This window comes from Scyliorhinus torazame, chromosome 19 (assembly GCF_047496885.1).
Source record: "Scyliorhinus torazame isolate Kashiwa2021f chromosome 19, sScyTor2.1, whole genome shotgun sequence".
NCBI classification, from domain to species: domain Eukaryota; kingdom Metazoa; phylum Chordata; class Chondrichthyes; order Carcharhiniformes; family Scyliorhinidae; genus Scyliorhinus; species Scyliorhinus torazame.
The window spans coordinates 71,862,868-71,890,314 of record NC_092725.1 but is presented as its reverse complement, the minus strand read 5'-3'; the positions used below and the strand labels follow the sequence as shown (position 1 = coordinate 71,890,314).

Below are 27,447 nucleotides of genomic sequence, written 5' to 3'. Positions count from 1 at the left end.
TCAAATGTCACCCAAACACCAGTTACTTTGGGAAAGAAATTATATATACATAAATACACACACAGATCCAATTACATACACACAAAAACAAATAGTGTAAACATTTCTGCCATACGTTTGTCAATCCAACAGAGGAAAATCAATATTCCAATCTAATTACTTACCTCTGATTGACTTCCTCACCTTGGTTCCCAGTTTCTGAATACCAACTAGTAGCCCTGCTACTCGGGCCTGTTGCATGGGCAGCACAGTGCTTTGCACTGCTGCTTCACAGCACCAGGCACCCGGGTTTGATTCTGGCCTTGGTGACTGTCTGTGTGGAGTTCGCACGTTCTCCCCGTGTGTGCGTGGGTTTCCTCCAGATGCTCTGGTTTCCACCCACAGTCCAAAGATGTGCAGGTTAGGTGGATTGGGCATGCTAAATTTCACCTTTTTGTCCAAAGGTTTGATGGGGTTACAGTGTTACAGGGATAGGGCAGTGGAGTGGGCCTAGGTAGGGTGTTCTTTCAGAGGGTCGCTACAGACTCGATGGGCTGAAAGGCCTCCTTCTGCACTGTAGGGGTTCTATGGATTGCTTACCTATCAGAATGCTAACCCAGTTATTTTTCAGACATTAATTTCATTCCTGTGAAAGCATTGTGAAAATGAATTTGTGTATTGGCCCAAATTTCTATCTATCTGAAATACATTGAAAAGTTTTCATGACACTCACTTTTGGTACACATAGTAACCTTCGTTCCTGTGGTCATAATTTTCTCAGCAATAGGTTTGTTATCAATAATTGGAATCAACATTTGCTGCCACACATTGCTGATTTGCGTAGTACAAGGGTCTGGCACATATAGGATTACGTGGGACTGAGTGCGATACTACCCACACAGTGATGTACAAAGGCAGATGAGATGACTCAGACCCAGGGTCTGTGTGGTGTTGAGAAGAGACATTTATAGATCTAAACATTGACACAGTTCCAAGTTTGTACCTTTAATGTTGCACCGTGAACCAATTCACCATCCATGTGAAAAATGAAGACACTGCAAAATGGCTGACATCATGCATTGGAATATTTCTAGCGTGTGTATGATCCAGCAGAATCTACTGAAGGGGATAATAAATGTAATCAGGAATGGAACTCCTCATTGTTTGCATCCAGTTTTGAAAATACCATGCTTTTCAAGTCAGGCTTTCATAAGATGACGATATGGGATGAACTTCTCTGACAATGGCCAAGCTAAGCTGTATCAGGTTGATGCAAATTTGGGGAGGCCCATATGGTTATGGGACTGGGACAATCCCAGAGCACTATGCAGTCGCAGTCATCGCATCCAGATGCTGCTGTACTTGTTTCAAGAGTGGGTGGGGTATCTTTTGTGGCGGGAATAAGCACATGGATTTAGCATTCTCCCTCGTGTGATCTTGTATACATTTTCCAGTTGCTCCAGTCCTGTAAAGAGATTCAGGAATTCATGTTGATACTTGAAGCCATGTCTTGTTGGTTGACCAAGTCAACTTTTTGTAGGAGGTTAATTGTGTCACAGACTTTGTAGCTTGGAGGTGAACAGTCCAGGTTGTGGACCACAAACGGTTTCTCAGGTTATTTTATCCTGGTGTCTCAGGTGTCACCTGCTCTGTATGGGCGTGTCAAGGCATCAGCTGCACGGTGGCGCAGTGGTTAGCACTGCCGCCTCATGGCACCGAGGGCCCAGGTTCGATCCCGGCTCAGGGACACTGTCCGTGTGGAGCTTGCACATTCTCCCCATGTTTGCGTGGGTTTCGTCTCCACAACCCAAAAAAGATGTGCAGGGTAGGTGGATTGGACACACTAAATTGCCCCTTAATTGGAAAAAATGAATCGGGCACACTAAATTTATATTTTAAAAAAAACATGGTTCTCTGTCCAATTCTGTTACATTGAAAGCATTGGACTGACATTGCAGTACTTACTTAAAAATTCATTCATGTGGGCATCACTTATTGCACATCTCTGAGTCAACCACATTGCAGTGGACCTGGGCTCACATATCGGCCAGACCAGGTAAGGATGACAAATTTCCTTTCTTAATGGATATCATTCAACCAGGTGGGCTTTTACAATAATTGACAAAGTTCCATAGCCAGCATTAGACTTTTTAAATTCTAGATTTTTATTAAATTCAAATTTCACCTTCTGCCCGGTCACCCTGGGCTCCCGTATTCCGAGTCCAGCAACAATACTACTACACCGCATCCCTTGGGGAGCGCTCTGCTCCACACATTAGCATGGTCATTCTACTGGTCGGTTAGGCTATAGCCTCCCTTGGCACGGAGTGTCCCTGGTTCTGTGCTATTTAACTAAGTGGATTGTGAAGTTTCCTTTGTACCGCGATTTACTTTCTCAAAATGGACCTGTACTGCACACAAGAGTTCACAATCTGTGTAGCATTCTCAAGGGTTAGATCTTCCTTCAATTGCAGCATGTCTGACTATGTCATGCACGACTTTTCTATCTCTGATAAATTCATATTTTAGGTCTCTGTCCTGGCAGCCTTGAGACATATGGATAGTTAATGAGTGAATTGACAGATTGTCCTTGCTGCTGGACACGTTTATTAAATTTAACCCATTCTTAGATTAAAGTAAACATGGAATGTTTTTAGTACTTCTTCAAATTTAACAGATGATCCGTTGATTCCTTGTCTAGCAGTAATGCTGTTTACTATCAGGCCCACCAAGTAAAACAGTGTGTTAACCTTTTCTCTTTTTACCGAAGCCTTGAACAATCATTTACCTCAGGAATCTTGTTCTCAAAAGTGCGCAGTTATGTGATTGATCTGGGTTTTGGGCGTAGTCCAAACTGATCTGGAAGAGTGGATTTATGATCCATGGTTAAAAAAAATTGAAGTGTAAGTTCAGCTTTAAGAATGTGCTAAATTGAAATTGGCATCATCATTTGTTTGAAGACAAAAGGTTCATCCATGTCTGCTGGTTTTGGTGGGCTCCTGTTGCAATGGTGCCTTGAAAATATTTTAAACTTTGGCTGCTTGGATTGATTGGATGCAGACTTCGCCGTTTCAGTGCTATGCTTTCGGGTCATGAAAGCATTAAATCCTGGCGTCTGCTGGTCGTTAAAGCTGGTTCTTTAGTCATGCGTCCTCCAAATTAATTAATTATTGTTTTCTTTTCGAGCTCTAATGCCCGGTGTTCAGGCGCCAACTCGGGAATCTGGTTTACCCGACTGTTTTTAAATGGCAACTTCTAAGCACTGAACTATTTAAAAGTTTCTTAGGGCTTGCTGTACCCTTCAACTTAAAAGTTTAGTTCACCCTTGTTCGGTCCGCTGACTTTGCACTCTGCTAATGGAAGCTAGACCTCCAAGAAATCCAATGGAGTCTCCTGTTGCTGAAAGGAATTGAAGTGTTCTGCATATCGCTTCCAAGCCTTTCTTTGGAAGCTTTCCCATGGTGAGTTTCCTCTGGGTTTCTGCTTCGCAAGGTTTTCTTCAGAACAGAAGTCATCTTCAAATTTATCTTTAGTCTTGCTGGTTTTTAGTTTTTCCCTGCATTTTTGAGAGGCTTTGGGTTTTTCAATTCGCTGTCATCATGTTGTGGGGTGCTCGACACTATTCATTAGATATCAAAGTCGTTGTAGTTTTAAGTATGTTAATTGTGTGTATTTATTCACGACAAGAACAATGCACATGCATACACATAAGGTTCAAGCTAGGAGCTCTCTCTCACCATGCTTACCTGCACATATGATTCTGACTCCAATGGTGCAGTGCTCAGTCCCACATTAATCCTAAATATGTCAGCCCCTTATATACTACAATTATGCAGCACGGTAGCATAATGGTTAGCACAACAGCTTTACAGCTCCAAGGTCCCAGGTTCGATTCCCGGCTTGGGTCACTGGCTGTGCGGAGTTTGCATGTTCTCCCCGTGTGTGCATGGGTTTCCTCCGGGTGCTCCGGTTTCTTCCCACAGTCCAAAGATGTTTAGGTTAGGTGGATTGGCCATGATAAATTGCCCTTAGTGTCCAAAATTGCCCTTAGTGTTAAAGAAAGAATGAAGAACAAAGAAAATTACAGCATAGGAACAGGCCCTTCGGCCCTCCCAGCCTGCGCCGATCCAGATCCTTTATCTAAACCTGTCTTCTATTTTCCAAGGATCTACTTCCCTATGTTCCCCGCCCATTCATATATCTGTCTAGATGCATCTTAAATGATGCTATCATGCCCGCCTCTACCACCTCCACTGGCAAAGCGTTTCAGGCACCCAGCACCCTCTGCGTAAAAAACTTTCCACGCACATCTCCCTTAAACTTTCCCACTCTCACCTTGAAATCGTGACCCCTTGTAATTGACACCCTCATTTTGGAAAAAGCTTGTTGCTATCCACCCTGTCCATACCTCTCATAATTTTGTAGACCTCAATCAGGTCCCCCCTCAACCTCCGTCTTTCCAACGAAAACAATCCTAACCTACTCAAGCTTTCTTCATAGCTAGCACCCTCCATACCAGGCAACATTCTGGTAAACCTCCTCTGCACCCTCTCTAAAGCATCCACATCCTTCTGGTAATGTGGCGACCAGAACTGCATGCAGTATTCCAAATGTGGCCTAACCAAAGTCCTATACAACTGTAACATGACCTGTCGACTCATGTACTCAATAACCCGTCCGATGAAGGCAAAAATGCTGTATGCCTTCTTGACCACTCTATCGATCTGCATTGCCATCTTCACGGTACAATGGACCTGAATGCCCAGATTTCTCTGTACATCAATTTTCCCCAGGACTCTTCCATTGACCATATAGTCCACTCTTGAATTAGATCTTCCAAAATGCATCTCCTCGCATTTGCCTAGATTGAACTCCATCTGCCATTTCTCTGCCCAACTCTCCAATCTACCTATATTTTGCTGTATTCTCTGACAGTCCTCCTCGCTATCTGCAACTCCACCAATCTTAGTATCATCTGCAAACTTGCTAATCAGACCATCTATACCTTCGTCCAGATCATTTATGTATATCACAAACAACAGTGGTCCGGGCACGGATCTCTGTGGAACACCACTAGTCACCTTTCTCCATTTTGAGACACTCCCTTCCACCACTACTCTCTGTCTCCTGTTGCCCAACCAGTTCTTTATCCATCTAGCTAGTACACCCTGAACCCCATACGACTTCACTTTTCCAATCAACCTGCCATGGGAAGCTTTATCAAACGCCTTACTGAAGTCCATGTATATGACATCTACAGCCTTTCCCTCATCAATGAACTTTGTCACATCCTCAAAAAATTCTATTAGGTTTGTAAGACATGACCTTCCCTGCACAAAACCATACTGCCTATCACTGATAAGTCTATTTTCTTCCAAATGTGAATAGATCCTATCTTCAGCATCTTCACCAACAGTTTGCCTACCACTGACGTTAAGCTCACAGGTCTATAATTCCCTGATTATCCCCGCTACCCTTCTTAAACAAAGGGACAACATTAGCAATTCTCCAGTCCTCCAGGACCTCACCCGTGCTCAAGAATGCTGCAAAGATATCTGTTAAGGCCCCAGCTATTTCATCCCTCGCTTCCCTCAGTAACCTGGGATAGATCCCATCTGGACCTGGGGACTTGTCCACCTTAATGCCTTTTAGAATACCCAAAACTTCCCCCTTCCTTATGCTGACTTGACCTAGAGTATTTAAACATCCATCCCTAGCCTCAACATCCGTCATGTCCCTCTCCTTGGTGAATACCGATGCAAAGTACTCATTAAGAATCTCACCCATTTCCTCTGACTCCATGCATAAATTCCCTCTTTTGTCTTTGAGTGGGCCAATCCTTTCTCTAGTTACCCTCTTTCTCCTGATAGACGAATAGAAGGCTTTGGGATTTCCCTCAACCCTGTTAGCCAAAGATATTTCATGACCCCTTTTGGCCCTCTTTATTGCGCATTTGAGATTTGCCCTACTTTCCCGATATTCCTCCAAAGCTTCATCAGTTTTAAGTCGCCTAGATTTTATGTATACTTCCTTTTTCATCTTAGCTAGTCTCACAATTCCACCCGCCATCCATGGTTCCCTAATCTTGCCATTTCTTTGCGTTCATCATCGCTTCCCTGTCTACTCTTCCCCTTAGTCACATTGAGTGTATTATCTAGTACCTTACTGGCTTTAGTTGCTGCCTCTTTACTGACCTCTAACTTCCTAATCTCGTTCCCACCCCCCTGCCACATTAGTTTAAAACATCCCCAACAGTGTTAGCAAAAACACCCCCTAGGACATTGGTTCCAGTCCTGCCCAGGTGTAGACCATCCGATTTGTAATGGTCCCACCACCCCCACAACCGGTCCCAATGTCCCAAAAATCTGAACCCCTCCCTCCTGCACCATCTCTCAAGCCAAAAGAAAAAAAGAACAAAGAAAAATGTTGAGGGTGAGCAAGAAAACGGCCGGAAGAAAAAACAGCTGAAGGTCCGTCGGGGAGTGGAAAGGTCACCGCGGGGTCACCAAGTAAAATGGAGGCTGGAGCACCAGGGAAGGCCGCACTGCTTACGGCTGAAGAAATAACTAAGGTGATGGCTGCGGAATTTGAAAGCAGTTGGTGCAGATTGCGAAATGCATGGAAACGGTGAGGAAGGAGATGAGGGGGGTTTTGAGTGTGCTGCTGGAGGAGGCGGTTTCCCCGGTGAGGACGGAGGTGGCGAGCGCAGTGGCGAAGGTGCGAGAGCAAGGGGAGGCGCTGAAGGAAGTGGAGGAGACGTTATTGCAGCACGGTGATCAACCTGCCTCGATGGGGAAAGAGATGCGGAAGGTGACGGATACTAACAAGGATCTGCGAGGAAAAATGGAAGACCTGGAAAACAGATCCAGGCGACAGAATTTGAGGATTGTGAGGCTGCCCGAAGGAGTTGAAGGACCGAAGCCGACTGAGTATTTTGCAGCGATGTTGGCAAAACTATTGGGGGAGGGGGAGGATCCCTCCCGATATGAACTGGATCGGGCTCATCGGTCGTGGAGGCCTGTACCAAAGGCGAGTGAGCCGCAAAGGGCAGTGACTCTGTGCTTCCGTAGGTACAGTGTGAAGGAGAAGGTCCTGAACTGGGCCAAGCAGAAGCGGGTGGTGCAGTGGGCTGGAGCTGGTATACGTGTATACCAGGACTTTACGGTGGAGCTGGCAAGGAGGCGGGCTGCCTTCAACCGGGTGAAGAGGGCACTGTACATTAGCAAGGTGCGGTGCGGCATTGTATATCCAGCGAAGCTGAGGGTGACTTACAAGCTCAGGGACTTTTATTTTGGAACGGCGGAAGCAGCGGAGGAGTTTGCGAAAGCAGAAGGACTGTGGCAGAACTGACAAATTGAGGAATGGCCATGTGCCGATGTAACCTCATGACTGTATTTTCTTCTTTTTTGTATCACTGCGCGCGGGTGTAGAGACTAAAGGAGCCTATGTGGTATATATTTGGACAAGGGAAGGGACGGGACTTTCACTCGAAATGAGGGTTCTTTGGGGTGTAGGTGGATATGCGGGGTTTGTGTGCTAAAAGGGGATCTTTGGGCTTTCCTAGGGCCGGGCAAGTGGGAAAGGGACCCGGGCGGGAGCCTCCACGCTGGCCGGTTTAAGCCGGCCAGTGAACGGGAGTGAGGTGGGGGGAGGGGCTGCAGCCATCGGAGCCTGGCAGAACAGGGTCCGAGTGGTCTAGCCGGGGTGGAAAGTTGGGGGGAAGGAACCGAGGTTGGGAGGAGGAGTTTGACAAGAGGCAGTGGACAGGAGGAGCTGGAGACCTGCGGTGGGAGGGGAGGTGGGGGTGGAGGGGGGCAGCTGTGTAAGATTAAGGGTGACTACGGGTAATCCCTGATTCCTTTTTGTCATTTGTTTATGTAAACATGCGGGTTGAGGTTTGGGGGTTGGTGGGTAGATGGGATCGTTGTTATTATGGGGATTGACATATCTTGCTGATTATTGTTTATTGTTGATGGATGTAAATGTGGGAGAAAATGTGAAAACGGAGAATAAAAAAAATTGAAAAACAAAATTTTTAAAAAGTTTTTAAAGAGAAAAACCTACCTCCCCGACAGACCCCTGGCCACTGCTCCTGCCGAAAATCTGAAGGCTGCTTCTCCAGCAGCTGTGTCCCCGCCTCTCTCCTCGCGCTCTTTTATCCTGTGTCCTGCCGCTCTCCTCGCGCTCCTTTATCTTGTGTCCTCGCGCTCTTTTATCTTGCCCTGGCTCTCTCCTCGCGCTCTTTCACTGAGTCTCCGCCGCTCTCCTCGCGCTCTTTCACTGAGTCCCCGCTGCTCTCCTCTCGCGCTCTTTCACCAGCAGTCACTCTGTCCTCACTCCAACCAGATTCAGCTGGAAACTCCCAACAGTAAGATTTTTAAAAAATTTACTCCCCTTCTCAGCAAGCATTCACTCAGCAACCACTGCGCATGACAACACCTCAGGGAAAAGAAAACTACTTACCGGTCACCAGCCAATCACTTACTGCAGGCTGTGATGCACGGTTCAACTTCTTTCTACTTCTACCTGCCCTCGAGTCTCCTCTTGATCTTTACTCGGTTGGAATCCTTACAGTGATTGTCTATTTTTTGTGGTTATGGAGGAGGTAGTGCAGATGTGTTTCAGATTTAACTGTCACTTGACAACAGCTCCTCCACAAACCACCTTCAAGATACGGTGACTGCAATGCACTGATGCAAATTTTCCTTGCAACAGCCAATCAGCAGCTCTGCTCTACTGCCCTCTGTTGGTTGCTTGCCTTGACTTGAACACCTAGGGTGTCTTATTCAGGTACACTTTCTGGATGCAGTGACCGCAATGCACTGATGCAAATTTTCCCCGCAACAGCCAATCAGCATCTCCGCTCTACTGCCCTCTGCTGGATTAGTGTTGGGTGGGGTTACTGGGTTATGGGGATAGGGTGGAGGTGTGTGCTTGGGTAGGGTGCTCTTTCCAAGAGCCGGTGCAGACACGATGGGCCGAATGGCCTCCTTCTGCACTGTAAATTCTATGATTCAATGATTCTATGAATTACAATACAGCATCTAAAAGTGTTCAAACATTTTACACTTACCTTTCAGAATGTTTCCGACTCCTCAGCAGGTTTTCCCCAGTGGTCGCAAACTCTCCAAGGTGCTATGTTTTATTAGGCCTTCCGAAGCCTACGCCAGTACACAAAACTAGTGTGTGGGAGGAAATAAAATGTTCCTGTGGTGCTCACAAAGGGGTTCCCTGACCTCAGAAGAGATATTAAAATGCAAAGTGCTGGATATTGAAACAATGGTTGGCACAGACAAAACCACCCAAAGCCCCTTAGAAACACAGTATGGGTGAAGTATTTCAAACCATCTGCAGCCACTGTGGAAAGATTGCAAGGAAGGTTTCAGGAGTGAAAACAGATTGAAAGCTGAGTTCTCTCCCTCTCTTTGGAACAAGTGCATTACCCAGTTCGGAAGTTCAAGTTTACTTGAAATTCACCAACAAACCGGAATCTCAGAATAATTCCAACACCCTCGAAATCTGATTGCATCCATGGAACCAGCTAATCCAAATTAGCTGCAACATTTAGAAATCTACTCTCCACGGACAATTGAAAGACACTTAATCGAATATTCGTCTAACGTTTTTCTGAAACCCATGTGTGCATGATGCTACATTTTTATTATTTCTTTCCCTCTGGTTTAGTGTTTGACACATTTAGTCTTTCTTTAGCTGATTGACTGGCTCCTTATTGCCTATATCTTAAGCAATTAAATACATTTGGATTTGGAAAACGCATATTCTCATGAAAAAGAAACCTAAACCTTTCTTGTGACCAACTGAGGCTAAATAGAAGAGAGCAAGTTTACCTCTTCTCACCTGATAGATGGGCCATGCATGTGTTATCAATTACTTGAAATCCTTAATCACCAAATGGATAGAGAAAGGGATGCCGAAATACACATGACACTTCCAGTAAAGAATGATGACAAATCACAGCCTGACCAGCTGCACTTAAATTGTGTAACGGAGAAAATGGAATAGAACACCCGTATGCAAGGTCTCATGAAGTGCATCTTAGCAACAGCGCATTTGAAGTGACCTAATTTATATGCCCGATTGTGGTGTGAGTTCTACCCTCTGAGACAAAATAACTAGCCATGATCATGCTTAACCCTGGGTGACCAGTTTTAACACTTCCCGAAGTTGTTGCCAGCTATATGAAATACAAGTGAAAATGATTTTATCATGCAGGAGAGACGCAGACACAGATAGACAAAGAGATGCTGAAACATACATGGAGGACTTATTCACAAAACACTGAATTCAATGATTGCACAGATCTATTCAAAACTTACAAACAGTGCTGCCAGACTCACCCCCCACCTCGACAACAAAGAGATTAAAGTTCACTAAATGGCAGTGTCGCCAGTGTCACATCAGCTATCCACTCTCATTTTGTCCTCTACTCCTTCTGTCAACATTGCCCATCATCCTTGGTCCACTGCCTCCAGTGTGTACCATGCAACCTCCTACTAGTCTAGCCCGTCACCTACTCTTCCAACTCTATTCCTTGTCAATCCTCCACTCACCAGCCATCAGATTCGCATTCTTTAACTGTCCCCTCTCGTGACCGAACCCACCCTGTAATGTTTCCCCTGCATTGAGCCAAGAACCAGTTAATCGAATAAGGTACACGGTTTGTTTTGCTTCTATTGGCAGACTTGTCATTCAGCATACTATATCATGTTAAAATTGACAATGACACAGAGGCTTTCCAACCTGCAATTGATGCTCATCTGTATTCTATAGGGTACTTACATTTGGTATTCCAGTTCAGATTGTCACCCTCTGTAATTTGTAAAAGTTGGTTTACTGTATCCAATACAACAGTCAATTTCTGTTTCTGTGCATTGGCAGACAATGCAATTTCCTCCACATCAAGCTTGACATTTCCTAAATGTACTAATGGAAAAAGAAGAGAATAATAAAAGCTTTGATTGAAACAGAAGTCACCTCTTGTGCACATTTTTACAACCACATGAGGAGGGGTAAAATGGACCCCCCCCCCCCCCGACCCTGCCCAATTTCCCATTCCAGGTCTGTTTGTGAGTTTAGGAGGATGAAGGACTTTTCTCAATATTTCTGCTTAACTATTTATGTACTGATTGCAAAGAATCAGGTTTGACAGACTTTCTTCATCTTTTAAACAAAAGGGGTCAGTTTTTATTGAGTTTAAACCCGCCCTGGTAAAAATAGCAAAATATTTTTAAAAGGCAAACCCACACTTCTCGAACTTCTTCAAACAGTTGCCTGTTATACTAGAGGTAGTTCTTTTCATAGCCAAATAAAAAGTTCAATACTGAAAAGTGAAACGAGAGTTCACAGCTTATGAGTTCTTTTCTGGACACTGTGGCTGCGGATTTTTCAGGTCCATTTAAATTCCGGGGGCTTGGTTGAACTCCGTGACCTCCTTTTCCAGGTTTAATTTGTTTTCTCCTGAAGCTCTTCTCAATGGAAATTCACTATCTCTATGCTGGAATTTTGGACTGAGAGATATAGCTTATCTCCAGACTACCACCACTTCTGAATTTAGTAGCTGTATTAAAGAGACTTCAAAATGGTCACTCATCACATGGCCTTCTCCTTTTTGAAGTGGACGTTGATGCCCTCAATCCATAAGAAAATTCCAGAAAAGTGATCAATTTATACTACCAGACGTCAAATGGCCTGTGGCAGCCATCTTTGGTCAGTATATTTTCTTGTCCTTGAAAGATTATTTTCAAACAGTTTGGTATGTATTTGGTTAGCTGTTAAAAATACAGGTTGATTCATTCAGTCACAATTCCCATCACCATGACGACATATAGTTAAAGAGTATTGGTTGGCATTACACCTGTTGTAGCCAGTGTTTGTTTCTGACCTAGAAAGGAGTTAGCACATTGCCTTTCAGCTTGTGTGGGTGCCCAAGTAATATCAAGATTAATAACTTTGTGCATCAGTAAAATACTTATGTACTTCTAAAAATAAGTTCTTCTTGATTCTTTTCCCTGAGCCAAGAGAGGCATGAGGCAGACAGAGCACATGCTTATGTCTGTTTCCATAGTTCGTTTTCCTGGAGCAGATCGTTAGCCTGTCACCAGAGGCTATAGCTTGAGGGGCACCACTGCATATCGAGCATCAGGAGACCTTCCCACCCTTATTGTCTGCCATAGGCATATTGGAAGGATTTACAAGTCGATAATCAACATATTTGGCTTCATTCGAGTGGGATTCAAATCTGGAGTTCCTGGCTCAGAGGCAGAGGTGTTACTCATTGTTCCACAAGACCTTCCCGAAGATGAGTTAGTGGATATCACAGAATCATATCATAGAATCATAGAATTTACAGTGCAGACGGAGGCCATTTGGCCGATCGAGTCTGTACCGGCGGTTGGTGCACCCTACTTAAGCCCGTACCTCCACCCTATCCCCGTAACCCCGTTATCCCACCTAACCGTTTTTTGGACACATAGGGCAATTTAGCATGGCCGATCCACCTAACCTGCACATCTTTGGACTGTGGGAAGAAACAGGAGCACCCGGAGGAAACCCTGGCAGACACAGGGGAAATGTGCAGACTCCGCACAGACAGTGACCCAAGCCGGGAATTGAACCTGGGACCCTGGAGCTGTGAAGCAACAGTGCAAACTACTGTGCTACCATGCTGTCCTTATTTTATCTTATTTTACAAAGGCAGATATATTAAATTCTGTAACGCACAGTGTATGATTCTGCAGCGAAGGTATTGCTGTGTCAATCGAAGGATACAAGAGACGATTGTTCTGTATTTTTGAAGTCAATGTTTTTTATTTGTTTATGCGATTTGGGCATCATTGACTATGCCAGCCTTTATTGCTAGTCTACATTTCCCTTGAGGTGGTGGTAGTGAGCTGCTTTCTTGAACATTTGCAGTCTGTGTGTTATAGGAACAGACATAGTGCTCCTCGAAAGGATGTTCCTGGATTTTGATCCAGTGACAATGAACTACTGTAGTTGGAGCTGCACCCATCCAGGCAAGTGGAGCGTATTCCATAACACTGTCGTACAAATGGTGGACAGGTTTTCAGGAGTCAGGAGGTGAGTTACTCTCCGCAACCTCTGACGTGCTCTTGTAACTACAGTATTTATATATGGCTGGTCCAGTTCAATTTCTGGTCAATGGTAACCCCCAAAATGTTGATAGTAGAGGATTCAGCAATGGTGATACCACTGAATGTCAAGGGCGGGTCAGCCTGGCTTACTCTTTTGAAACGTTCACTGCTACAAACCTAAATGTTAGATGAGCAGGAGCTGAGGTGAATCAGATTTGAATTACTGTTAGGTCAGATAAATTTGAAGATTGTAAAATGTTCAATAGTTTTAGTTTTGGTCCTGGAGCAGGCAATATGGAGCCTGTGACTTTAATCAACATTCTTCTGTCCTCACTTATCCTTCACTCTTGCACACTTATACAGAGAGGTCATTCGACAGAGTGCAGCGCCATTACCTTTGCCCATTAATCTGTACACCAAACCTACGTTCTGATCACAACTTACCAATTGTTAAACTACTTGCATGTTAATTGTTTGCCCTACCATTTCCCAGCAATGGGGGCGGCACAGTGACCCAGTGGTTAGCACTGCTGCCTATGGTGCTGAGGACCCGGGTTCGATCCTGGCCCCGAGTCACTGTGTGTGTGGAGTTTGCACTTTCTCCCCGTGTCTGTGTGGGTTTCACCCCCACAATCCAAAGATGTGCAGGGTAGGTGGACTGGTCACGCTAAATTGCCCCTTAAATGGAAAAAAATAATTGGATACTCTAAATTTATTTTAAAAAACATTTCCCAGTAATATGTCTAGCCATGCAGATAAAACATATTCTAAAAATCATTCTCCACTTTGACCACGTGCAATCCCTCTACTCCTGCCCATGCTGGAATCGTAGCAAATGTGCTCCGACGTTTGTGGCAGAAAGACAAATATAAAACACCATATACAGGACCAAGAACTAGAAACGGAGTACAATATTACAGACAATATTACCGAGCAGGTGATGCAGCACTAATCCATCATAAAGGTCTTCCTCCAGTGATTGGACAACAATATGATCCCGCTTCAATGTTGCATTGATCCAGTCAATGAGAAACTGAGAAAAGGAGTAAGAAGCTGGGTTAGCAGCTCATAATGGAATAAATTCCACATTTTGGCACGATATCGGTGGTTTACCAAAACAAAAATCAGATATTTGCAATGCAGTTCCTATCTGCAAACTTTATTTCCTGTTGTCAACATTTTCCATTATAAAATACCAATTTAACATTTATATGAAAAAAAAGCCATCTCTGTGTAAACTAGCTCCTTTGAATATCTAATTAAAGGCAAAAAGGTAAAGTCGCCATAGTCCCAGATGACCATAAACTGCTTCCCCCTTTGAGGGGGAGAGCTGACTGGTGGTGATTTAACCTGAGGATCACCACACCTCAGGTGAGGGGTAAGGTTGAGAAGGCGGGGCCTTCATGAATAACTTCAGCCAGTACGGGAATTACAGAGTGGACACTATGTAGGAGCGTACTATCTGTTCATACAAAATGCTCAAAATGTATTTTCAAAGGTAGCACGGTGACGCAGTGGTTAGCACTGCTGCCTCATGGCGCCGAGGCCCCAGGTTCGATCCCGGCTGTGTGTCACTCTCCATGTGGAGTTTCCACATTCTCCCCGTGTTTGCGTGGGTTTCGCCCCCACAACCCAAAGATGTGCCGGGTAGGTGAATTGGCCACGCTAAATTGCCCCTTAATTAGAAAAAATGAATTGGGTACTCTAAATTTATTTTTTTAATGTATTTTCATATTTCCAATTCCTCATAACAGATATCATCCTCGTTATTCTGTACTGTATCCTCTATCATCTTCGCAATCTCCCTGTAATTTGGAGCCTAAAGATGCTGTACAGTACCCAATCCACAATAAATTCTCAAACAAATGGCATAACAACAACAAGAGTATTAACACTAGAACTGGGGAATCATAGAATGGCTACAGTACAGAAAGAGGCCATTCAGCCAGCCATGTCCATGCCAGCTCTCTGTCAGAGCAACACACCTAATGTCACTCCCTGCATTTTCCCTGAAATTATTTCTCAACAGATAACTACAGATAACTTTGGATCATTCGGGAGGCAGAGGTGGTCATAGATAGTAGCTTCAGGGATGTAGTTACTCCGACGAATCAAGGTAGATGGGTAACGGAGAGAGGGGCTGGGAGGAAGCAGTCAGTGCAGGGATCCTCTGTGGTCGTTCCCCTCAGTAACAAGTATACCGCTTTGGATACTGTTGAGGGGGACGACCCACCACGGGTAAGCCATGGTGAACGGATCTCCAGCACGGAGTCCATCCCTGTGTCTCAGAAGGGAAGGGGGGAGAGCAGGAGAGCAATAGTTATTGGGGACTCGATAGTTAGAGGGACAGATAGACGGTTCTGTGGCAGCAAAAGAGACTCCCGGATGGTATGTTGCCTCCCAGGTGCCAGGGACCGTGACGTCTTGGACCGTGTTTTCAGAATCCTTAAAGGGGAGGGGGAGAAGTCACAAGTTGTGGTACACATCAGTACCAACGACATAGGTAAGAGAAGGGACGGGGATTTAAAACAGGAATTTAGGGAGCTAGGGTGGAAGCTGAGAGCCAGGACAACTGCATTGTTGTCATCTCTGGTTTGTTGCCAGTGCCACGTGCTAGTGAGGTGAGGAACAGGGAGAGAGTGCAGATAAACACGTGGCTGCAGGGATGGTGTAGGAGGGAGGGTTTCAGGTACGTGGATAATTGGAGCACATTCTGGGGAAGGTGGGACCTGTACAGACAGAACGATTTGCACATGAACCAGAGGGGCACCAATATCCTGGGAGGGAAATTTGCTACGACTCTTCGGGGGGGGGGGGGGTTTAAACTAATTTGTCAGGGGGCTGGGAAAATGAGCTGTAGTCCAGAAGCCAGTGTCGAGAGTAGTGAGGTACTGAGGAGGGTATCAAGGTCACAGGAGTGTACCGGCAGACAGAAAGGTGGGTTGAAGTGTGTCTGCTTCAATGCAAGGAGCATCCGGAATAAGGTAGGTGAACTTGGGAGTGTGGATTGGTACTTGGGACTACGATGTTGTGGCCATTATGGAGACATGGTTAGAACAGAGACAGGAATGGTTGTTGGAAGTTCTGGATGTTTCAGTAAGAGTAGGGAAGGTGGTAAAAGAGGTGGAGGAGTAGCATTGTTAATCAAGGATAGTTTTTCGGCTGGAGAAAGGCAGTTTAAAGGGGATCTGCCTACTGAGGTAATATGGGCCGAAGTTAGAAATAGGAAAGGAGTGGTCACATTGTTAGGAGTTTTCTATAGGCCCCCAAATAGTAATAGAGATGTGGAGGAAGAAATTGCAAAACAGATTATGGATAGGTGTGGAGTCTCAGGTTAGTTGTCATGGGTGACTTTAACTTTCCAAATATTGAGTGGAACCTCTATAGGTCGAACAGTTCGGATGGGGCAGTTTTTGTACAGTGTGTGCAGGAGGGTTTCCTGACACAATATGTGGATAGGCCGACAAGAATGGGGGCCACATTGGATTTGGTACTGGGTAATGAACCGGGCCAAGTGTCAGATTTGTTTGTGAGAGAGCACTTTGGAGATAGTGACCACAATTCGGTGTCTTTCACTATTGCAATGGAGAGGGATAGGGCCATACGGCAGGGCAAGGTTTATAATTGGGGGAGGAATAATTATGGTGCGATTAGGCAGAATTAGGGAGCATAAGATGGGAACAGAAACTGTCAGGGAAAGGCACAAATGAAAAGTGGAGCTTGTTCAAGGAACAAATACTGAATGTCCTTGATAGGCGTGTCCCTGTCAGGCAGGGAGGATATGGTCGTGTGAGGGAACCATGGTTCACAAAAGAGGTTGAATGTCTTGTCAAGAGGAAAAAGGAAGAGTATGTAAGGAAGAGAAAACAAGGTTCAGTAGGGTCGCTTGAGGATTACAAGGTAGCAAGGAATGAGCTGAAAAAAGGGCTTGGGGAGAGCGAGGAAGGGGCATGAGAAGTCCTTGGCGGGTCGGATCAAGGACAACCCCAAGGCTTTTTACTCTTATGTGAGAAATAAAAGAATGACCAGGGTGATGGTAGGGTCAGTCAAGAACAGAAGTGGGAACTTGTGCATGGAGTCAGAAGAAATAGGAGAGGCGTTGAATGAATACTTTTCTTCAGTGTTCACAAAGGAGAGGGGCCATGTTTTTGAGGATGAGTGTGTGATTCAGGCGGGTAGGCTGGAGGAAGAAAATGTTCTGAAGAAGGATGTATTAACAATTTTGAAAAACCCGAGGGTCGCCAAGTCCCCTGGGCCAGATGGGATATACCCAAGGATTCTTTGGGAGGCAAGGGATGAGATTGCAGAGCCTTTGGCTTTGATCTTTGGATCCTCGCTGTCCACGGGGATAGTGCCAGAGGACTGGAGAGTGGCGAATGTTGTTCCTCTGTTCAAGAAAGGGAATAGGAATGACCCTGGTAATTATAGGCCAGTTAGTCTTACTTCGGTGGTCGGGAAGATAATGGAAAAGGTCCTGAAGGATAGGATTTATGACCATTTGGAAAGATGCAGCTTAATCCGGGATAGTCAACACGGATTCATGAAGGGTAGGTCTTGCCTCACAAATTTGATTGAATTCTTTGAGGAGGTAACGAAGTGTGTAGATGAAGGTAGAGCAGTTGATGTCGTATACATGGATTTTAGTAAGGCGTTTGATAAGGTTCCCCATGGTCGGTTCATGAAGAAAGTAAGGAGGTGTGGGATAGAGGGAAATTTGGCCAATTGGATAAGTAACTGGCTATCACATAGAAGACAGAGGGTGATGGTGGATGGAAAATTTTCAGACTGGAGACCAGTTACCAGCGGTGTACCGCAGGAATCAGTGCTGGGTCCTCTGCTATTTGTGATTTTTATCAATGACTTGGAGGAGGGGGCTGAAGGGCGGAACAGTAAATTTGCTGATGACACCAAGATTGGTGGAGTAGTGGATGAGGTGGAGGGCTGTTGTAGGCAGCAAAGAAACATTGATAAGATGCAGAGCTGGGCCGAAAAATGGCAGATGGCGTTTAACACTGATAAGTGCAAGGTGATTCATTTTGGTAGAAAAAAATTTGAATGCGGATTACAGGGTCAACGTCAGGGTTCTGAGGAATGTGGAGGAACAGAGAGATCTTGGGATTCATGTCCACAGATCTCTGAAGGTTGCCACTAAAGTGGATAGAGTCGTGAAGAAGGCTTATAGTGTGTTAGCGTTTATTAACAGGGGGCTTGAGTTTAAGAGCCGCGGGGTTATGCTGCAACTATACATGACCCTGGTGAGACCACATTTTGAGTATTGTGTGCAGTTCTGGTCACCTCATTATAGGAAGGATGTGGAAGCATTGGAAAGGGTGCAAAGGAGATTTACCAGGATGCTGCCTGGTTTGCAGGATAGGTCTTATGAGGAAAGGTTGAGGGAGCTAGAGCTTTTCTCTTTGGAGCGGAGGAGGATGAGAGGCGACTTAATAGAAGTTCATAAGATAATGAGGGGGATAGATACAGTGGACGTTCAGAGACTATTTCCTCGGGTGGATGTAGCTGTTACAAGGGGGCATAACTATATGATTCAGGGTGGGAGATATAGGAGGGATGTCCGAGGTAGGTTCTTTACTCAGAGAGTGGTTCGGGTGTGGAATGGACTGCCTGCTGTGATAGTGGAGTTGGACACTTTAGGAACTTTCAAGCGGTTATTGGATAGGCACATGGAGCACATCAGAATGACAGGGAGTGGGATAGCTTGATCTTGGTTTCAGACAATGCTCGGCACAACATCGAGGGCCGAAGGGCCTGTTCTGTGTTGTACTGTTCTATGTTCTATCCAATTCTCTTTTGAATGCCACAATTGAACCTACTTCCACCACACTCTCAGGCTGTGCGTTCCAGATCCTAACTACTCATTGTGTATGAAGATTTTCCCTCATTTGCCTTTGTTTTTTTTTTTTACACATTCACCCATGCCCTCTGGTTCTCACCCTTACCGCCAATGGGAACTGTTTCTCCCTAACTACTCGGCCCAGACTCCTCAAACAGGTAAAAATTATGCATCAGACCAAGGAAAGGGGTTTAAACACAATAGGTGAAGGCGTCATTGCAGGGAGAAGGAGTGTACCTGAGGTGTGAATACGAATGGGAAATGGGTGGCATTCAGGGGGAAGAAATCACAGGTGTAAACAGGAAGAGAGGAGCAAAGCCCAAGGCTGATTGCAAATGGGCTAGACCACAGAAATGTGTAGGGATAGGTGCAGAGGCATGGTGTGATTTGAAATTGTATGCCTAGGATCATGGTGAAGCGTGGGATGGGGAGCGAGGGTCCGACCCATGGGAACCAGAAGGAAGTATACAATTTAACACTTTTTCTAGACAAAAAGTTTATTTTTAAATGCATCTGAAGGCTGCATTAGATTGAACCTGGTGTCACTGTGATTTTTAGGCTCTCACCAAGACTAGATAGGCCATTGCGATTTCAAAAAGTCAAGTAGACATTCCGTGACAAAGGAGGTAGAAGCAAGTTAAATCAATAGATAAGCAACAGAAGTATGTACTTTTTTTCCTTGAGATCGATAAAGGTCTACGCATCTATCTAGATCGAGCATTCTAGATCTATATTGTGAGCGATCAAGATAAAGACACTTAGAGAAAGTTACATTTCTACCGTCATTAATTCTTCAAGTTTAGGATTCTTCAGTGAACTTGGCTGTATAATCTTTCTACTTTCACCTGGGAAAACAAAAGGGATTTCAAACCAACAGTAAATCAATAACTAAAATTTCTTCTGAACATATTCGGAGCCAATACAGTCAGGAATTGCTTGCAAATGATAAATCACTATGTGTAAATGGAGGTTTCAGCATCAACTGGTGCAGGAGCCAAAATCAACATTTTCAAAATTGGAAATAAAATTTGTTTTGAGACATTGCAAATTTAAAGAGTCAGACTTTCTAACATCAGTATGTAGGTTATTGAGTTATGCAGTTAACATGAAATAAGAGTCACCAGAAGTCTATAAGTCAAATAGATACAAATAAAAAGCAAGTTCAGGACTCATGTTGGACAGCACTTCACACAAAAGGATGTCGAGTACCTGGAATAGGCAGTGGAAACAAACAACAAAACATTCAGGAGGCAGTTAGATGCGACGATCAGACATTCGAATGAAAAGAGATACTGGACTGTGATGGCCTCCCTTATCCCTACTACTCTCAAACTTAGCAATTACAACATTATGAAGACAGAGCTGGCTAAAGTGAGGGCATCTGCTCAGGACTGGAGAGAAAGATGCAGTGGGAGGAGCCAGTTGTTGTGGTCCATATAGGTGCCAACAACATAAGGAGGACAAGGAAAGAGGTTTTGGATAGTCAGTATAAGGATTTAGGCAAATTAAGAAGCAGAATCTCAAAGATAATAATCTCTGGATTATTACTGGAGTCACATGCAAATTGGCAACGGAGGATTAGAGAAATGAATGCATGGCTCAAAGACTCTTGTAGTAGAAGTATGTTCCATTTTGTGGGGCTCCTGCAACAGTACTGGGGAAAGTAGGTGCTCTATCGTTGGGATGGTCTACACCCAAACCAATGCAGGGACAAGTGTTCTCGTAAGTAGACATAAGGCATGAGAGAAAGGTCCTGATATGGCAAATGATAAACAGACCATGACAGGAAGGGACAGGATGTACGCGTTTATAGTAAGTCAACAGATAATGCTAGAGGTTACAAAAATAATAAAAGGACAAAACTAAAGGCTCTGTATCTGAACACACACAACATTCAAAACAAAACAGAGGAACTGATAGCTGAAATAGAAATAGGTAAGCTTTTACTGAGACATGGTTGCAGGATGACATAGGTGCATCACAGCTTGGTATGGCAACTGCTCGGTCCAAGATCACAAGAAACTGCAGAATGTGATGAACTCAGCCCAACACAAGCTTGCCACCCTCACGTTGATTCTGTGTACACCTCCCACTGCCTCAGGAAGGCAGACAGCATTATCAGAGACCCCTCCCACCCAGGCATTGCCTTCTTCCAGACCTTTCCATCAGGCAGAAGGTACAGAAGTCTGAAGACCCACACATCCAGACATAGGAATAGCTTCCCCACAGCTACAAGACTCCTCAACGACTCCCCATCGGACTGATCTGTTACCTGTAAGAACACTATTCACGACACCTTATGCTACTCTTGCTCGTGTATTTCTTTGTTTGGCCCCTTGTTCCGCACTGTAACCAATCACAGTTTGTCGATGTACCATTTGTCAATGTACTCTGTTGATTATTCTTTTTGTCTGCTATGTACATACTGTGTACGTTCCCTTAGCCACAGAAAAATACTTTTCACTGTACTTCGGTACATGTGACAATAAAATCAAAATCAAAAATCAAAATCAAGTTGAGACCTGAATATTGAAGGGTACATGACATTTAGGAAGGACAGGAAGCCATGAAAAGATGAAGAGGTGGATCTGTCAATTAATGATAGTATGAGCGCAATAGAGACGGGTGACCCTAGTTCAGGAAATCAGTCTGTAGAACTGGTTTGGGTGGAGATGAGAAATGCTAAAGGCATCAAGTCACTTGTGAAAGTGTTGCATGGGCCCCCTAACAGTAACTACATGGCTGGATGGGGTACAAAGGAAGAAATAATCGGGGTTTGTCGGAAAAGTCTGTGCGGAGTCTGTACATCCTCCCCGTGTGTGCGTGGGTTTCCTCCGGGTGCTCCGGTTTCCTCCCACAGTCCAAAGATGTGCAGGTTAGGTGAATTGGCCATGCTAAATTGCCCTTAGTGTCCAAACATTGCCCTTAGTGTTGGGTGGGGTTACTGGGTTATGGGGATAGGGTGGCGGTGTTGACCTTGGGTAGGGTGCTCTTTCCAAGAGCCGGTGCAGACTCGATGGGCCGAATGGCCTCCTTCTGCACTGTAAATTCTATGAAATCTATCTATGAAATTAGGCAAAGTCAAAGTGGTTTTGTGAAAAGGAAACCACGTTAACCAATTTATTGTAATTCCTTGAAGAAATACATGTACGGTGGATCTAGGGGAAACTTAGATTTCCAGAAGACATTTGAGAGGGTGTTATTTTATTCATTTATGGAATGTGGCCGTTGCTAGCTAGGCTACATCTAATTGCCCAAGAAGGTGGTGGTGAACTGCCTTCTTAACTGCTGCAACCCTGTGATGTAGGTAAAGCCACGATGCTGTTATGGAGGGAGTCCCAGGATCTAAGGAAGAAAATCTGCCGTCCTTACCTGGTCGGGCCTACGTGCGACTCCAGACCCACAGCAATGTGGTTGACTCTTAACTGCCCCCTCAAGGGCAATTAAGGATGGGCAATAAATGCAGGAACAGCCTGCGATACTTATGTTCCATGAATTAATTTTTTGGGGGGATGAAATCTTAGAGGGTAGGTGGGAATGTGGGGTTGAGGTTACAATTGGATCAGCTATGATCTTATTGAATGGTGGAGCCATCTCGAGAGGCCGAGCGGCCTACTCCTAATTCCCATGTTTATATGTTCTTCAACTTTTCTTGTTGTCAACAGGGTGCTTAACGGTTTACCAATACCACTATAATTGGTGTTTTCCTTGCTCCTTCTAAATTGTAAATATGCCATCCTATGCACTGTCCTTCTTACCCAAGTCAATCTTTACCAAAAACTCAAAATAGTGGGACTCCTCCCAGGCTTCCCATCTCCTACAATTCACAGGTTAAAGAAAAACAAGGGGTGGCACGGTGGCGCAGTGGTTAGTCACCTGTTAGCCTCACGGCACCGTAAACCCGGGTTCGACCCTGGTCCCGGGTTTTTGTTTGCGTGGACATTCACCCCGTGTCTGCGTGGGTCTCACCCCCACAACCCAAAAAAGTACAGGGTAGGTGGATTGGCCATGTTAAATTGCCCCTTAATTGTGAGAAAAAAAGAATTGGGTACTCTAAATTTATTTTTAGAAACAAATTGGATAATACCTAATCCACCTAACCTTCACATCTTTGGAGTGTGGAAGGAAACTGGAGCACCTGGAGGAAACCCATGCAGATACTGGGAGAAAGTGCAAACTCCACACAGTCACCCAAGGCTGGAATTGAACCTGGGTCCCTGGCGCTGTGAGACAGCAATGCTAACCACTGTGCTACCGTGCCGCTCCTAATCTTAGATCGAATGTGTGCAATCAGTTCTTCTGGAATACTGCTTGGACATGATGCATCTCACGTCAGGAGTGATAACAGATTTGCATCAACTTGTTCTGCTTAAATTGTTTTTCCTGATATAGAACCAGGAAATATTCTTGGACAATTTTCTAACCTGGCATTGTTTTGTAACCTTCCACTCACCCAACAGTAAGACATGTTGGTTAGGGAGAGAGAGAAAAACTGGATGAAGAAGTATTAAAAAAATTAACACAAGTACAAACCTGGAGCAATGTCAATTTCTGTTGATGGTTTAAGTTCTCCATATGCAGTGATAACATTAGGAATGGAGGAATCCATTTCACTTTGCTTCTCCTGCAGATACAAATACGTACATATCTCTGCAAAACATCTCTCTATAAAAGAATATCTACAAGATTAACGTGTTGGAATAAAGAATAGGGTTTGATTTATCAGACATCATCAAGTACCTGCTTTGGGGTTGCACATTTGTTATGTCTAGTGGCCAAGTTCAAAGCAAATAACAATATTGGGTAATACAAATCCAGCAGCCTAAGGTATTCACTTGACATTTATGGGACTTGTCACATGAAAGATTGCTGACACTTTTTTTTTTACTTCTTTCACCCCACCCTCACAGGATCTGTCTTAGTTGATGAGACAAGTATACAATTTATAAAAACAAAAAAGGCTGGAAATATTCAGGAGCAGTGGCTTCCACCATCTGCAGAATTTATCTTTTGTATTAGGCAAGTATATAAAGTCAGTTACAGAAACTTAAACAAGAAAATATTGCATTGTTATCTCAGAATTTATGCACTCAACGTAATTGTGCTCAATGATGTCCACTAAACAATTAACGGTGCAATGTAAATTGTTGTGCATTTATTGATAGTTTGTAGAAATAACAAATGGTACAACAATGACCATCTATGACCATCTAATTCCAGCTCTATAACTGTCTACCTCCATTTGTCTTCGCTCACTTGCTGGTGAAACACTTATCCATGTCTTGTAATTTCCAGGTTGAGTTATCGTGATGAAGGGTGACTTGGATATCGTTCTCCATGAATACACTCAGTTCATCCAAAACACTGTTGGCTGTAAAATGCCCTGCACAAAATCCTGTTTCCACATCACTCCTTGCTGAGCTACTTTGCCTCCTGGTCTTTCAAATCTACAACACCATACCGCCCCTCCACCCCCCCCCCCCCCCCCAACCAAAGCATACTGCTCCTCTGACATTGGCCTTCTCGTGTATCTCTCCCACCCGTCACTGAAGTATCGGTGCCTGTGTCAACAGCAATGTTAGCCCATCACCAAGATATTTCCTCCCTAAACCCCACAACCTCTGCACTTCTCTGTCCTTCTTTAAGGCCCTCAATAAAAAACATCTCTGGCAAGCTTTTGGTCACCTACCTCATTACCTTCTTAACTCAATAGTTTTAAATATGCTACAGAGATTTTTTCCAAATTAATGGTACCATATAAATATAAGTTGTCATTGATTTGGGATGTCAAAATAATGGACCAGGAAGTGGTGAAACTTTGTATTGGACACAAAAGCTCCCAATCACTGCGTTACAAGTCTCAGCAATGCCATCTTAACAAAGAAAAAAGTAGGGTTTTTTTCTTCAGGCAGGAAAAAAATCAAATAAAGGTGAATTTCAATGCTGCTTACGGTCATAAGACCATAAGACATAGGAACGGAAGTAAGGCCATTCGGCCCATCGAGTCCACTCCACCATTCAATCATGGCTGATTTCAACTCCATTTACCCGCTCTCTCTCCATAGCCCTTAATTCCTCGAGAAAGCAAGAATTTATCAACTTCTGTCTTAAAGACACTGGTCAATTTTTGAAGTAAATTTTAATGACACATGGCAACAAAAAATCAGGGGTGGGATGAGAAAGTGCAAACACTAACTTGTTTCATTTGATGTATTTTACTATTTATATTGGTGAGATGGAAGTTGTTGAACTATGGATGGCCTTGAACATTCACACTGTGAAAACAGAATTGTTTTTAAAAAGAGGAAGCGTTACATACCCAATGCAGTTGAAAGTACCGAAATGTAGGAAATGTACTTAAGTATAGGCCCTTCATTTTCAGGTTTTACTGACATTACCAACTGGGCAATTTCTTAAAATTTCTATTCATGATTTCTCTATTTGTGGCTTACAGAACACACACATAGTACATAGAAGGCAAGATTTACCAACCACCCCGGGATCTACCAGTCTCACCTTTGTCAGCGGGATTTCCCGTTGACAGCACCACACACCACCAGGAGACCCGTATGCTGGCATGGGACCAGAATTTCCCGCCAACGTGAACAGCTGGTAAATCCCACCCAGAATCCCTACAGTGCAGAAGGAAGCCATTCAGCCCATCGAGTCTGGACAGGTCCTCTGAAGGAACACCCTACCTAGGCCCACTCCCCCAACCTATCCCCATAACCACACACATTGATCATGGCCAATCCACCTAACCTGGACAGTGGGAGGAAACCCTAGCACCCGGAGGAAACCCACGCAGACACAGGGAGAGCGTTCAAACTCCACACAGGCAGTCACTGGTGGCCGGAATCGAACCCGGGTTCCTGGTGCTATGAGTCAGCAATGTTAACCACTGTGCCACCCGTCGGCATTATTTAACAGTCATGTTAACTGTTTTCCATCTCAACTAAGAAAATAAAAGTATTTACATAAATTTAAAACAAAGATTAAGAAATATGTTAATTTTTGTTTTATAGCAGAAATACAGAAATATATAAAAATAAAGCGAAATAAAAGTTGAGCATTTTTCCTAATTCTGACTCTGCACCTCCTCCTTCCCACATTTCAACCAGTAAACGACATTTGGTGATTAAATGTGCTTTTTTAACAATGCTGCCGAATGACAGGAGTCTATAGTAAATTCTCAGTGGCACTCAAATACAAGCAGCTTGACAGAATGCTGGCACTGCCAATACTGCAACAGATTCTCCAACAGGACTCAGCTACACTCTGCAGACAAGACTAACATGTGTAACATAAAGGCATTTTACAATAATGTTGGCAAATCAAAGAAAATGCACAGAGAAGGAACTCATGGACACGGATAACTTGAGATGGATTTTAAAATAGCACACAACAGAGTTTGTCAAATGCATTGAACACAGTACATAGCATTTCTAAAAACTTACCACCGTTGGTCTAAATTTTGGGTTGTGAAATCCTTTTTTCAAAACTTTTTCCTGCAATTCAGCACCGGGTAAAATTATGAGTCATCTTCACTGAGTATCTGCATGAGCCATTGTGAAAAATGAAGCACAGCTTGATTACCAGCAGCTTCTAACTATATGTGTCAGAAATTGGACTTTGCGGCAAGAAGATAATTAATTTTTACTTTTGTTTGCTTCTTGCATAGAATTTTGGGGAGCAAAAGTTCATAATTGTCGACTCGAGTCCTTCAAAGTTAAAATAAAATCAGAAGCATTAGCAAAGCTGTTATTTTTCTAACTTCATCGGAACTTCCTCCTTGCCTTTGTGGTTTTAACTGGAAGTCATATGGAAATCTACAATGCTGAGTAACGGAAATGATGTCTTGGTAGATATCTTTGGGCCACCTCCTATTTAACCATTGTTACAGAGAGAGCTGTAACAATGTCACATGTTGAGAGATGGGGGTGAAGCAAACATGGTATTTCAAACGGACCCAAAATACCAGGACAAGTGACACTGGCTGTCTGGGTTTTTACACAGTCCTAAACTCGATGATATTTGGGTGAATTAAACTCATCCTAGTGGAGGGAAGATTTAAAATTGAAGTTTATTCAAATGTCCATGTGCTCTTATACAGCTTACAATTAATTGAGGTCCTGATATTATGAATTTAATCATCTTGACTTTATTTATGAATTTGGATGGATCTATTCATTTAAAACAAACAGCAGTGTATTGCTCCAAGACACTGATCAGGGAAGTTGTTTTGACTGGGTGTGGTAGCACCCACAATTTATAGATCATGGTCATAATTCTTATCTTTTCATGTGTTAAACTGGTCTAAATTGAGCCTGCTCCACCATTCAATACACTTATGGCAGATCCTCTATCTCAACACCATACTCCTACCCTCTCCCCATACCTCTTGATATCTTTCATGTTGAAAAACTATTTCCTTCTTTGGCTCTTTTTGGAAGTATGGGGAAAACAATTTGCTTGTTTACAAGATTTTGTGCCCTAGGCCTACTG

General features: G+C 44.0%; 1 protein-coding gene and 1 long non-coding RNA gene across 2 annotated transcripts in view; one reads left to right on the top strand and one right to left on the bottom strand.

The window, feature by feature from the left end:
- Positions 1 to 26,725, bottom strand: part of parvg (parvin, gamma) — a 70,699-nt gene extending 43,974 nt beyond the window's left edge. Inside the window, exons 1-5 of the mRNA XM_072484526.1 lie at positions 26,400 to 26,725; positions 23,476 to 23,566; positions 19,723 to 19,787; positions 14,022 to 14,124; positions 10,780 to 10,923 (exon numbers count right to left, since the gene is read on the bottom strand). Of these exons, the coding sequence (XP_072340627.1) occupies positions 10,780 to 10,923; positions 14,022 to 14,124; positions 19,723 to 19,787; positions 23,476 to 23,551 (388 nt within the window). The 5' untranslated portion in view covers positions 23,552 to 23,566; positions 26,400 to 26,725. The remainder of the gene's footprint in view (positions 1 to 10,779; positions 10,924 to 14,021; positions 14,125 to 19,722; positions 19,788 to 23,475; positions 23,567 to 26,399) is intronic.
- On the top strand, positions 3,267 to 23,989 carry LOC140396213 (uncharacterized). Its single transcript, XR_011936482.1, has 3 exons — positions 3,267 to 3,440; positions 12,927 to 13,077; positions 23,853 to 23,989. It is a non-coding gene; the product is annotated as an uncharacterized lncRNA (long non-coding RNA).
- Positions 26,726 to 27,447: the final 722 nt, after the last annotated feature.